At 41.0% G+C, this 14,160-nt stretch overlaps 1 protein-coding gene across 1 annotated transcript in view; it reads left to right on the top strand.

Annotated features, from left to right (window-relative positions):
• Positions 1 to 14,160, top strand: part of mgat4b (alpha-1,3-mannosyl-glycoprotein 4-beta-N-acetylglucosaminyltransferase B) — a 65,467-nt gene that overhangs the window by 39,256 nt on the left and 12,051 nt on the right. The window contains exons 2-6 of the mRNA XM_015015965.1: positions 1,662 to 1,841; positions 2,672 to 2,815; positions 5,471 to 5,604; positions 10,591 to 10,637; positions 10,741 to 10,854. Of these exons, the coding sequence (XP_014871451.1) occupies positions 1,662 to 1,841; positions 2,672 to 2,815; positions 5,471 to 5,604; positions 10,591 to 10,637; positions 10,741 to 10,854 (619 nt within the window). The remainder of the gene's footprint in view (positions 1 to 1,661; positions 1,842 to 2,671; positions 2,816 to 5,470; positions 5,605 to 10,590; positions 10,638 to 10,740; positions 10,855 to 14,160) is intronic.

Raw genomic sequence — 14,160 nt, 5'->3', positions numbered from 1 at the left:
TGGATGGATGGATGGATGGATGGATGGATGGATGGATGGATGGATGAACAGATCAATTAATCTTTTCTTAAGTAATCAATAACCCGGCGGTTCTGTTCCTGAACCAATCAGAACCTTTTTGTTCTGGAGGTTTCTTTCTCCTGCAGACCAGTCATCTGGGTGAGGAGTAAATGAAGGAGATCAGGAAATTAATTAGACAGGAAGTGATTCGTAGATCATCTGATCTCCACCGGGGGGCGCCTTACCTCACCTGACTGATTATTATTGATCAGAGAAAAAGAGTCCGTCTTATTTACACCCCAAGACTTTCTCTGGTCCACAGGAAAACCACACGACCATTAACTCGCCCATCCAATCACAGAGAATGTGTGTGTGCGTGTTTGAGGGGTAATCTCATTACTGTGATGGCTGCTTTCATTTACACACACATCATTTACTACAGTATGACTCAACCTGTCTGCCCTGTGTGTGTGTGTGTGTGTGTGTGTGTGTGTGTGTGTGTGTGTGTGTGTGTGTTCGTGTTCTAGTATTTCAGTGCATTAGTATATTGTCTACACGTATTGATTCGGTTTGCTGTGTGTTTGGGAGACTCACTTCAGTGCTGATGTCTCTGCTGCATCCTCATAAGTCAGGACATTTCCTTCATGATTTGGACGTTTTGTCCTTGTTTGTTGGACGGGTTGACATCTGGACATGTCTGTGTCCATGTCTGTCCACCTGAATAAAGGTTCATGAAAAGGCGTGGCTAACTACAGAAGATTGCTGAGGCTATTGGGACCCAAAATGTCAAATTGCGAGCACTCAAAGATTTTTTAATTATCAATAAAACTGAAAAATTTATTTACTTTTAAGACATTTATTGTTTTTTTTCTTCAACAATATATAAATTTGCAACATATTAATTATTAAAGCAAAGTAAAATACAAACACAATAGCCAACTCACTTTTTGCATATTTTTGTTCCTCCATTTGTATCTCTACTGTTCTTCAAAACATACCACACACTTAAAACAAACACCGTTTTTTGGCAATGAGTACATAATTTTTTGTCTGGAAAATTAGCCATTTCAAAAACCTCCAGAATATAACATCACAAATCAGCAGGTGCTGCCCGTTACCTAGCAACCCCAGCAGAGCTCCAGCCCATTTGGTCAGCTGGTTTTCCCACTGGATTTGCTGTACAATGGTTGCTGGAAGAGTTTTGCTGTTGACTTACCATCTAGAAAACACTTGTTGCATTCTGGTTGGTTGTGCAGGAGGCTCCACTTCTGCTTCTCACAGATGTACAGTTGTATAATTGCTCATTTGTTAGTAACTATTTACACATGGTAGTTTAAATGTTGGGAGGGGGGCGTGGCCAAGAGCAGCTTATTTGCATTTAAAGCGACAGACGTCCTAAAACAACTCAAGATAGGCAGAACTGAGCAGACTGAAATCTCATTATCTGAGAATGGTTTTGTGCAAAAACTGTAATGAACACATAAACGATCTGAAGCCAAAACATTTAGATGGATAACCAGCTAAACCTGGAACAGGAAGTCCTATCAGAATAAAACAGGAAGCTCATATCATGTCCTCCACTATCTAGCTGTTGTTGTTGTTGATGATGATGATGATGATGATGATAATGATGATGTTGTGGTTGTGTGCGCCCCCTGTAGGAGATGTGGTGGACATCTACCAGAGGGAGTTCCTGGCCCTGAGGGAGCGCCTGCACTCAGCTGAACAGGAGAACCTCCGGCGCTCCAAGGAGCTGAACCTGGTTCTGGAGGAGATCAAGCGGGCCATCGCCGAGAAGCAGGCGCTGCGAGACATCAACCGCACCTGGAGCAGTCTGTCAGGTCAGTGATAAAGAGCAGCAGGAGGAGGAGGAGAAGACTTCACTTATCACAACTTAATGAGTACGGTGGCAACATGACACAAATCAGATATTTACAGAAAATCATAATGGAGGAGTTTGAGTTGAGATGAATCAGTCAGGGAGATTTTCGGTAACACTTTATTTGAAGGGGGTTGAATAAGACTGTCATGACACTGTCATAAACATGACATAACACCTGTCATGAACATGAATAAGCCTTCATGAATATTTATGACTGTTGTCATAAAGCATCATTCGTTAAATTATGACACTTTTAATACAAAGTTGACATTATTCAAAATGTCTTTGTTATGACAACTTGACATTAACCAATAAATCATTACTATTATAAATTTGTTATAAAATAATTACTGATTGCACTTTAAAAATTAGATAACTTTATGTTATTAAAGGTAAAGTTTAAACAGAAATAATTTCTTGGTTAATGTCAAGTAGTCATAACAAAGACATTTTTAATAATGTCAACTTTGTATTAAAAGTGTTGTAATTTACCGAATGACGCTTTATGACAACAGTCATAAATATTCATGAAGGCTTATTCATGTTCTTGACAGGTGTTGTGTCACTACAGTCTTATTCACCCCCCTTCAAATAAAATGTTACCAGATTTTCTCTGAATTTTCCTCTTCAGTGTTTTATCTGTTTCACAAAATAATGACTGGTTAAGAACCGACAAGAAAGAAAGTAAAAAAGGGAGAAAGAGAAGGAAGGAAGGAAGGATGGAAGAAGTAAAATGTGTGTTGTTGTTTGGTTCTGGTTCGTCGGGTCTGACTGGTTCTGGTTCCTCAGAGGAAACGCGGCTGAAGCTGTGGAATGTGAGCAGCAGTAAAAACGTCCTGCAGCTTCCCTCCATCTTCCATCATCTTCCTCACCTGCTGAGCCGCGAGGACAGCCTGCAGCCCGCCATTCACCTGGGCCAGGGACGCACCGGAGGTAAGATACACGACTGCTGAACCTGGAACAGAACCAGAACCAGGGAGGAAAACTCCTCCTTCTGTTAGATCTGCTATTGGGTTTCAGATATTTGTTCAGTCAATGACGGCAACATGCAAACCAAGGCCACATCACCATACCTCCATCACCGTATGTCACAAGACGGAATTAGAATAACTACAGCAAAAGCATGCAGGATAACATCAGAAACCTAATAAAAAAATCTGTATAAACTTAGAATAATACCAGGATGAAATCAGGGCAAAATCAAGCTTCAATCAAGATAAAATAAAAATAAACTTTGATTAAAAAAATAACTAATAAAATCAGAATTAAAAACATTCTGAGACACAACTATTAAAATATCATGTAAAGTAAGGGTAAAATTGGAATAAAATGCAGAATGAAACCAAGAGAAAATTAATAAAAAAGTCTGGATAAAATCATAATAATGCCAGTATGAAATTAGGTTGAAATAAGGTTTAAATGAGGGTGAAATAAAAATGTATCTTGATTGATTGATTGATTGATTGATTGATTGATTGATTGATTGATTGATTGATTGATTAAAAGCATAACAGAGGACAGATAAGACCAGACCATATTCCTCAGTTATCCTGTAGTGGAGGTGCAGCAGACCGGTCAGTTTATTCCCTTCTGACGGTTAAAACTTGTGTTTCTGTGCCTGCAGCAGATCCTGTGTGCTTTATTGGATTGGGATCTGGAATATTGTGTTGGAAAAAGAAACATTATGAGGGGTGCTTGATGATTTCTGACAGCGGGCTTCGATGACGTTTACTGTTAAAAACCAGGTCTGGTCCTCAGCTGGCCGCAAGCGCACTGCTTAGGCCTGATTTTTATGATGCTGCCTCACGAATTAAACTCAGCGGAGAGAAAATGTTCAGCAGGAGAAACCTGGACGAGATGAGCTACTGGCTCCAGGGTGACGCTGCAGGAGGAGGTTAAATACAGGAAGAAATAAGACAAAACATCATGAATCACACCTGCACACACACAGACACATGTGCGCGCACACACAGACCTGAGTCCTGGCTGCACCGGCAGCACGGGGACAGACCTCCGCCTGGGGACACACAACCCACTGAGACCCCTGTGACTCAGCCACTGGCCCTGGAGGGTAAAATACAGATGGCTGAGGAACATCACTGTGTGTGCGTGGTGTTTGTGGGTGTTTGCGTGTGTGTGTGGAGTCTCATTTATTCATGAAGTGATTTTTTTCTGCCTTGTAAACCATTTCCCACTGCTTCATATGGATGTAAACAGATAAAACCAGAGAAAACAAACATATTTATACAGCTAAGTATGTGTGTGCATGGATAAGTGTATATGTGTGTGTGTGCGTGTCTGTGCGTTTGTTTGTAATACCTTGTGGGAACGATTTTCCTGACATACTACGTTGTGGGGACCAATTGCTCCTTGTGGGGACCGGAACCTGGTCCCCACAAGAGGAAACCCTGTTTTTGGGTCAGGGGTCAGAGTTAGGACTAAGGTGTGAATTGAGTTTTGGTTGGTTAGGGTTAGGAAAAGGGTAAAGGTAAGGTTTAGGCTATAGAAATGAATGGAAGTCAATTGAAAGTCCCCACAAAGATAGCCACGCAAACGTGTGTGTGTGTGTGTGTGTGTGGGGGGGTGTTTGTGTGTGTGTGTGTGTGTGTGTGTGTGTGTGTGCACGGCTAAATGTAGTGAAATGTATTTATGATGGAGCGATAGTGGTTTGTTGCCCTGGAAGTGTTTGATAATTTAGTGCAGGACAGAGATAAGAACCAGGAAGAGATACTGAGGAAGATTACTATAAATGCTTATCTCTGTGTGCGTGTGTGTGTGTGTGTGTAAAAGACGGAGTCAAATAAATCAGATTTTCATGTAAAATCATTAAAGACCAAAACAGAGTGCACTCAGTGTTTTTTCAGTTGCATATTGAATTAAATTAAGGTCAACCTAAACAGAACAGAAGCCATGTTTTATTGTTCTGGTGTTCTTGTCTACCAGTATTCACGAGGACAGCTGGAATAATTCATGGTTCTGAGGACGCTGTGGATTATGAGAACCTTATGGTCAAAGCTGATGTGTTCATAGTTCTGTTACAGTACCAATATTATCTCCCAGTAGCCCTTTCCCCAAGTTTGGGCTTTAATGTAGGGCTGCAACTGACAACTATTTTAGGAACTGATTTTTTTTTGACAATCAGTCAGATAAAAATTGGCACATTCTGCAGATTTTTAATTTAATCACTTAACTTTTTTATGTTCTCTGGGACAGAGGTACTGCTTACCCTCATGAATATCTTACAATAGAAACTAGGAATTAGGGCTGGGCCACATGGCTTAAAAATAAAATATCAGATTTTTTTCTAATTTTTAATTTAATATTTTTTCTTGCTTTCTTTTCTAAGAAATCAATTACAAATGACAGATAATGGTGGAAAAAAATTACAATTTCAAAAACCAAAAGTTCACTTCATCAACAATGGATTTATGGTCCAACCCTGCTAGGAATATTGTTTAATTCAAATGAGCGAAGTAGTATACATCTTTGTTCATAGTACCTATCCAGACCAGCTCAGTCCAGTTCAGACCAGTTCAGTATATTCCAGACCACTCTGTTCCCAGCTGCTGATGGTTCCTGTGTCTCCAGTCTCCATAGTGATGGGCGTCCCAAGTGTGAAGAGGGAGGTCCACTCCTACCTGACGGACACGCTCAGCTCTCTGATGTCGGAGCTCAGCCCGGCGGAGAAGGACGACTGCATCATCGTCGTCCTCATCGCAGAGGTCAGTGTGTGTGTATGTGTGTGTGTGTGTGTGTGTGCACGTATGTGTGTGCGCGCGCGCATGTGTGTGTGTGTGTGTCAGCCATGTTGTAGAGAAACATGGATGCTCCGACCAGCGCTGTTATTTGTATTGTCTCTCTCTTGTGGTGGAAGTGAGCTGGAGTGGAGTGGCGATGTATATGTGTGGAAGTTTTGTGTGAACAATTCTTTGATTTATATTGTAAATATTTATATTTTCACTTATATTGTAAATATTTGTTTGTGAGGAGAGCCAACGGCAATTTAGTGCAGTAACGGCTGGTCAGCTGAGGCACTCACTGTTGCTCATGTTCTTAACAGTGTTCCTCAAAATAAAAGAACCTGTGAAAAACCACACTGACTAATAATTAAGTGTGCAACACAAACTAGCTTCTTTAAATCGGTTAAAGTGTTTAGAAAGAACCAACCATAATCCTGTTTTTATAACTGAGAATAAATTTGTTTAATCAAGTCCAAGTGAATGTGAAACACTACCATTTTTTCTTTTAATTTAGCATATGTGCAAAATCATGTTCAAGTCTTAAGTTGATAGCATCCCTTCCCTATAAAATTGGGGGACTTCATTTGCTTGATTTATGTTTTATTTTTAATTATTTTAGCCTGTGAGAACTTCTGACTCAGATTTTGGCCCACATGTCTACACCAGGGCGTCCATAAGTTTGGACGCCCTGGTGTAGAGGCAGCAGCAGATCTACTGTAGCTTCGGTCTTGTTGTCGGATCGATGGAGGGATTTTCACTCCTGATCACATGTGAGGCCTGGCAGGAAGCTTCAGCTTCTGTTTGGACTAAAATATCAAGGAAACCCTGAAAGCTGCTGAATCTGTGTGTGATCACTGAAAAGTGAAGCTGCAGAGTTATTCATGGCTGATCTGTCAAGGAGAAAGCTTCAGAAAGAAGATCTGAGCAGCAGGAAGTTGTTATTTACATGCACTTCCTGTTTACCTCCACTGGTGCTTTCAGATTAAAATACCACAAACTCTCTCATAAATGCTGAAAATGGTGATAAGGCCACTGAGAGCCTCTTGGAGATAAATGGATGTTAATGTGATAAAGGGAAACACTACAGTGTGTGTCTGTGTGTTATTGTATTTCTACCCTATTTAAGACCGCGACCATGTCTACAAAGAGTGGCCTTAAAAAGTGGGTATATTGGTGGTTCTCAGAAACTGACAAATACAGGAATTTGTGTGCGTGCGTGTGTGTGCTCATTAGCTAAACCAGTGGCCTTTACAAATAATGTGAAGAAACACACGCATCAATACACTTTCATCCTGATGGTCAATTACACGCACGCACGCGCGCACACACACACACACACACACACACACACACACACACACACAGAGTGATAATGTCACTGACTCTGCTTCATGCAGCTTCCAGCTGCTGCAGGCGGAGGAAGCAACCATGTTGTGATTCTGTTTCATTGTTCTGAGCCTTTAGTTTTAGTAGGGAAGCTGCAGTTTTTTCTGGATCTGCTGGATGTTCCCCTCATTCATCCAGATGTTTCTGCATCTGGACCTGTTCTGATCTACTGTAAAAACTAAGTTGAGAGTTTTCCCAGATCTGGGAAGACAGAAGGTTTCAGTGATTTCACATCGCTTCCTTCCCATCTTAGTTTCTCTCTACAAATAAACTGAGCTGAATTTTATTTCTTTCAGTCTCATGTTCAGTTTTCAGTTGTTATTTGGACCAATTTTATAATTTAAATCATTGCAGGTTCTGGTTTCACTCAGACTCATGCTCATGTTCATGGTTCACAATGTCTGACTCTTCTCTAAATGTTAGTTCAACCCAGATTCTGTTTTATTTCACTAAAACAACTGAAATACTGAATATTAACTCATTTCATTGTAAAGGAAGAAATTCACTTTTTCTTCCTTTATTTGTTAATTTAATTATATAATGTGTTGAATAATTGGAAAAATAGAAAATATAGAAAATATAAACAAGAATAAATCCATTTTATTACCATATATTTTTATAAATATATGGTAACCATATTACCATATATTTTTATAAATATATGGTAACCATATTACCATATATTTTTATAAATATATGGTAATAAAATATATTTATGTAATATAAATATACTGTATATTGTATAAATATATTTTATGTTGTATAAATACATTATAAAATATATTTTATATTGAATTTTGTTTATGTTTACATGAAAATATGTTCTTGTTTACATAAACATAAATATATCTATGTTTATGTAAACACAGACAGAAGCAGTTGTTTTGCTTTTATTTGTTAATATTTATACACGTATCACAGAACCTACAGGTTTTGTTTTTATTGTTTTTTTCTGATTTTAGGCCAACCTCAAAATTCCCCCTTCTTTAAAAATACTGCAGAAGATTTATTTTTACACAATGTAATGAATTTTACATTCATTACATTACATCACTAAGGGACAAGGGTGTACAGAAAATGGATGGATGGATGGGAAATGATTTTTAGAGAGCAATACTTTTCCTGGGGTTTTTCTGTCTGCTTTTATAAGAATTTGCTCTATTAAACTTTTTAATTATATATGTTGAGCTACAGAAGCTGGTAACTGCTAAACACAAAATCCTCTCCATGTTTTTGTTTAGTTTCTTGTGAAAATATCTCAACACCTGAAATGAAACAAAATTAACCTATAAGTAACTTTTCAGCAAAATATAGGAGGTTTATTTAAGTCAGTAACTGTTGAAAATTGACCCTAGTACTCATTGCATTGGCATATATTTTTCATGTATAACAAGATAAATAGATTTTTTTCCTAATTGGCTTTTTGCTTTATAGTTCTTCAGCTTCGCTTTGTTTCTTTAGTTATGAGCTGACGTCAGTGGGTTAATATTAGACACGATGTTTCCTCTGCAGACTGTGTTTGATTGCTTTTCTGTCTATGTTTACAATTTCTACTTTTATATTGTTTTTATTTTCTGGAGCTCCCATTTCATGGATGTCTGAAAACCTCCTTGAACCCTCCATCACTTTCTCATTGTTGCCCCAGAAATCGTTCCACCCTGGAAAATGCCTGATGGAGAACAGTTTTCTGCTCAAACGAGGGAATGTTTTCACCAAAAGCCGAGAAGCGTTTTCAGAGCAGAAGGTGAACAGTTTGATGATTTCTGACTCCGTCTGTTCCTCGTTAACATGGCGAGCTAAGCTCCACCCGGCTGGCACCAATAGGACGCCGAACCAAACCGCAACCCCGCTCCGCTGCTGGAAACTCGCATGTGACCGCAACACGACCTTTGCCATTAAACAAAGGAGCTCAGCCTCCCACCCCGGCCAATCACAGCTCGGGCTGTGACATCACTGAGGGATCAGGATGTTCGTGTTTGGGTGTGAATGAGGGGGTTGATGTGTTTTCACGCTGGGAAACAAGATTATCTCAGTTCGCCACATGTGTGCCGGACCAAAACAGCTGCAGAGAGTCGGACCATCACAACGCGACACAAGCAGAACCAGACATAATGTCACCACCAAGAGATGCAGCGAGACGACAAACCGATGAAGGAGATAAGGCGGAAAAACCAGAATAAATTCACATGAAGCAGCGAGGAACAGTCAGCCTGACATGAACAGATTAACTTAGATCAGAAGAGGAGTGACAGCAAAATTTCCAAAATATGGGAAAAAGAGATAAGAAAAAATACAGAACAAAAGAAAGACAAACATTCAATTCAACTCAAAAACACGTTATCCCAAAATTAAATGTTGCAAGATCATCCAAGTCTCTTAAAGGAGTTACTGTGGATGACGACGCTGTGGAGAGGAAGATCTCCAGTAGCAGTCAGTGTAGCCGTGAATCTGAAGAGGCCTCTAACTAAAGACTGTTGCTCTATGACAGTTTGATGCTAACTTGCTAGCAGTTTGTTATCCAGACAACAGAGATGATATTCCACAGTAACATGTCCACCTGTTAGCTAGCTCTGCTAATCCACCTCCTTTGCTTTTGCTTTTCCTCTTTAAATTTCCATGTGTCTGTAAGATTAGAAAGATGTTGGAGTAGGGGATAAGATCCTTTCTGTCTTTCTACTTTCATGAAGTCTAATTTTTAAATCTTCTGCGATTTGGGGTCAAAGTTCAGATATTGAGAGATGCCAGTTGTAAAAATAATACCTTGTTGCTACGGTTATGAGTCATACCTGTCAGAAAGTAAAACAGCAACAGTAGAAGTCCTTACAAAGATGGTAAATTGTAGGACTTCATTTGGAAAAAAGGACAGAAATTTACAACAAAATCAGACACAAAAATAAGTGAAATGCTGGAAAAAAATCAACAAAATCTGAAACGGAAATAAACGGAGAAAAGAAGAAACCAAAACCAAACAACGAGCTGGAAGTAAAACACATGCAAATGAAGCAAATGGAGGCAAACCACAGAGGTGATATCAGCTGTTAGTGTTAGCCGGAGAGCTCAACATTTTATAACAGAAAATCTTCAGAGATGAAATCACAACGACGATCAAAACTAAAGGCAGAAAAATAAATATTCAACAAAATCAGGTTCAAAAATGTCCTGAAAATCTTCCAATAATCACAAAACAAAGATCAAAGAAACGATCCGAATCCGAGAGAAAACGATGCAAACAGACGCAAAACGAAGATGCAGCTCTGACCCGGTTCGACCCAGTTCGGTTCAAAGCGGACCAGAAACAACAGACAGAAAACTGGAAGAGACCAGAGACACACCTGCAAACCCGCAAGGAGAAGGCACAACCTCAGACCGGGTCAGAACCACTGGAGAACGGGTCAGAACCACAGGGGAATGGTTCTGATGGTCTGATTCTCATTTATACACTAAGTCGTGTCTGCAGCAGTGTAGAGGTTCAGTCCTTGTTACCATGGCGATGAGTCAGATTGGTGCTCAGAGGTCAGGTGTCAATCTATGCTGTGACCTTTGACCCCTCTGACTTTTGACCTCTGTCTCTCTGTCCCTTAGGCTGACCAGCAGTACGCCAGCGGTGTAGCCGACAGCCTGAAGCGCCTGTGAGTACCGCCCCGTGTTGGGAGCCATTGCCGCGGTAATGGACCCAGAACTTCCTGTTTCCCTACCGACCAGTTCCGGTTTTGTTTGTGTCTCTCCTACCAGTTTCCCGGCTGAGATCCAGTCTGGCCTCCTGGAGGTCGTCTCTCCGTCGCTCCACTTCTACCCAGACTTCTCCAAACTCAGAGAGTCCTTTGGCGACCCAAAGGAGCGGGTCCGGTCAGTACCACAACATTTCACCAGAACCTGAACACCGGCCCATGGACTGGCACCAGGACTCAGGCACCATGCATACATGTTACTGACAGCCAGACAACTCGGGTTTAATTTAAAAGGATAGCGCAGTGTTTCTCCACCCTGGTCCTCAGACCCCTGTCCTGCATGTTTCAGGTGTTTCCCTTCTGCCACCTGAATCGTATCTCTGGGTGATTAACAGGCTTCTGCAGCTCCTGATGGTCATGCAATCATTTGAATTAACTCTTCTGGAATAGTGGCTCATCTAAAACATGCAGAGCAGGGGGGCGGTGAGGACCAGGGTTGAGAAACACTAGGATAGCGACTCAGTGTGCTATGCTAGCTTGACTTTGAAAAGCTCAACCTGAAATGAGCTGCTGAATTCAGTGTGTTTCTGTTCAGTTGCATAACTCTGACAGGTCATCAGTAGAGCAGACGTTTAAATCAACCAAACCGAATGTTTATTTTGAAATGATGACATTTATAAACGTATCAATAACATGACGAAAAAGTGACTTAAAAATGTTTTTTCTCTTAAAAATCATCGCTGTTATTTTTGACTGCAGACCGCACAGCGACCACTTATTAATCAACAAACAACCATCAAGCCTGGAAACATAAAACTAACGGACCGAATGTTCTGTTCTTTTTCTGGGAAATGTTTGTGGGTTTTTTTGTAGTTTTTTTTTTTGTCAGCTGGTTGCCACGGCAACAGGTTTGCATGTGGAGTAAAGCCGACAGAGAGTGATAGAAGAGAAGAATATGAGTGGTTTTGACTTGTTCACCTGTTTTCTGCTTTGTTTTTTCTTTATTGTGGCGCACTGCAGCTGCTAACGACCAAAACTGGACTAATCGTCTCATTAGAATGTCGCAATATTCAAAACAGTCATAGGGTAGGATTAACAAACTATGTCTCTTCAGTGACGGTTATGTAAAATTAAATTAAGTTGTCCAGTATAAAAGAGAAATTTGTTTAGTCCTCTATTGCATTTTGAGACAAACTGAACATTTTTAGATTTATATTCAGGGAGGTAACATATTCTACTCATCAGATGTGAAGGTGTGCATCACTAGCAGCTAACAGGTTAGCTATCATAGAAATATTGTTTGATTTCTATTAGGCTAGCTGTAGTGGCTAACAGGCTAGCTATAGCAGCTGATAGCCACTGTCCAGTCCAGTTATATATATGGATGCAGGTAGCAGCTGCAGTGCCAGCAGAAGTCAGTTTAGTCTGGGTTTCTGCGATCTTTCTATCAGAACCTCCTGGCAGCGAGTCGGACCCGGTTCCCTCTCATGTGAAGAACCTCGGGTCGGACCTCAGAGCCTCTCTGAGTCTGAACCTGCAGGATGAGGCTCAGGGTGTTTTGACCACCGTCCTGCGGCAGCGGCCACTCTCCCCCGCCTGCTTTCACATGCTGAGCCTCCGTAGCGCTCAGCGCCTTGCTGCAGAAGCTGCTGACTCTGACATGAAGAGCCACTCCTGTTAACTTTACTGCTCCCCAATAAAGCGTCGTCTCTCCAGATTGTTTTGAGGCCTCAGTGGGAGATAAACCAACTGCGGCTGTAAAAGCCTTTATAGCAGAACGCAGCGGCGATCTGAGTCTATTTCTGGTGGATCACATGAAACATGAACTCTGAAGAGTCTGCTTTGTGTTTCCTGCAGCTGAAAATTTCTGGTTTCATCCTTTGAGTTTAGCTGCTGTTTTTCTGCCTCTGGAGTTCAAAGGTCAGAGTTCAGAAAGCATTAGTTCAGCACTGAACCTTCTAGAGAATCAGCTGGTGTTAGAAAAATTAAAATATGCTCAGATGGTAACAGATCTGTAGTGATTTGGGTTTTCTGTGTTATGTAGAGTCTCTGTGTTGTCCTCTGTCCCTTGATTGAGTGCAGCTGTTCCTTGTTTCCCCCGATTGGCTCCCTGTGTATTTAAACCCACCTGTGTTCCTTCTTCTCTGCTGGGTCCTTGTTTGCTGTCAGTTTCCATTTTTTACCAGTCGCTACCAGAAATTAGCTACTAGCTCTGCTCACTCTGTGCTGCCGGGATTTCTACATTGTTCATCAAATCTCTGTTTACTGTCCATAACCTGGGCCTGCTGCGTCTGCCTCACCACTCTACTACCGCACTTCATGACAAGACCATCCTTAAATATTGGTAAAACAATGTAGATACAGAAGAAAATGTCATGAAAATCTAATATTAAGCATATGAAGTTAAATGTCCAAAACCTCTGCTGCTCTAAATGAAGTAAAGGAATCACTAAACATGCATATCTAGTATAATTCACTGACTGTTCATATCTGACATGATGTGTTGAAGTAAAACATTCATAGATTACATTTTTATTTTACAAAATAGAGCCAATACGTATAGTCAGACTTATTGAAACCAAGTACAACATTTTAAAATTCATGCACACAGCACAGAAAATCTTTTACTAAACAAGATTCAAACAGATTTAAAGGGAAAAACCAAATACAGACTTAAAGGAACTGAAACTTTAAAAACTGTAGCCTGAGAACAGCGATGATGGAAAAATGAACTCTGAGTTAAAACTCCTGATGAATTTAAAATTCATGTGAAAATGATCATGATGAAGCGAATTGGAGTTTAATAACTGACGTTTGGTTGAAATGTGTTGCTAATAATGTTCTGAGTCGGACAGCGACTTTTATTTTATGTGAATTTGGAGCAGATAGTTTTCTCTGTTTCCTTTTAGTTTTTACATGAAATGAACTGACTGTGAGGGAGCTGCTGCTTCAGTGGCTGACGGACGTTAGCGCCCCCAGCAGGCCTGAAGCCTCCGTGTTTGCTCTGCAAATTCAAATTTCCTCGTCTGGAAGCAGAATCATTCAAAGCGGCGCTGAATGCTGGGCTTTGTGCAGGAAGGTGCGATCAGGTCAGCGGCGGTTTGATTCTCCTCTGAACGGCTGGAAGCGTTTCGCTGGAAAAGCTTCATGCAAACCTGCAGGCGCCTCTTCAGTCCGCTGCACGCAAAGCAACCGGACTGCAGAGCAACCGGAGCAACCAGAGCAACCCGACTGCAGAGCAACCAGAGCAACTGGAGCAACCAGAGCAACCAGAGCAACCTGACTGCAGAGCAACCAGAGCAACCAGAGCAACCTGACTGCAGAGCAACCGGAGCAACCAGAGCAACCGGAGCAACCAGAGCAACCCGACTGCAGAGCAACCGAAGCAACCAGAGCAACCGGAGCAACCAGAGCAACCCGAATTCAGAGCAACCCGAGCAACCAGAGCAACCCGACTGGAGAGCAACCGGAGAAACCAGAGCAA

The sequence above is a fragment of the Poecilia latipinna genome, unplaced genomic scaffold (assembly GCF_001443285.1).
Source record: "Poecilia latipinna isolate Pla-1442-1.1 unplaced genomic scaffold, P_latipinna-1.0 Scaffold1969, whole genome shotgun sequence".
NCBI lineage: Eukaryota > Metazoa > Chordata > Actinopteri > Cyprinodontiformes > Poeciliidae > Poecilia > Poecilia latipinna.
This window is presented reverse-complemented; position numbering and strand designations above follow the sequence as displayed.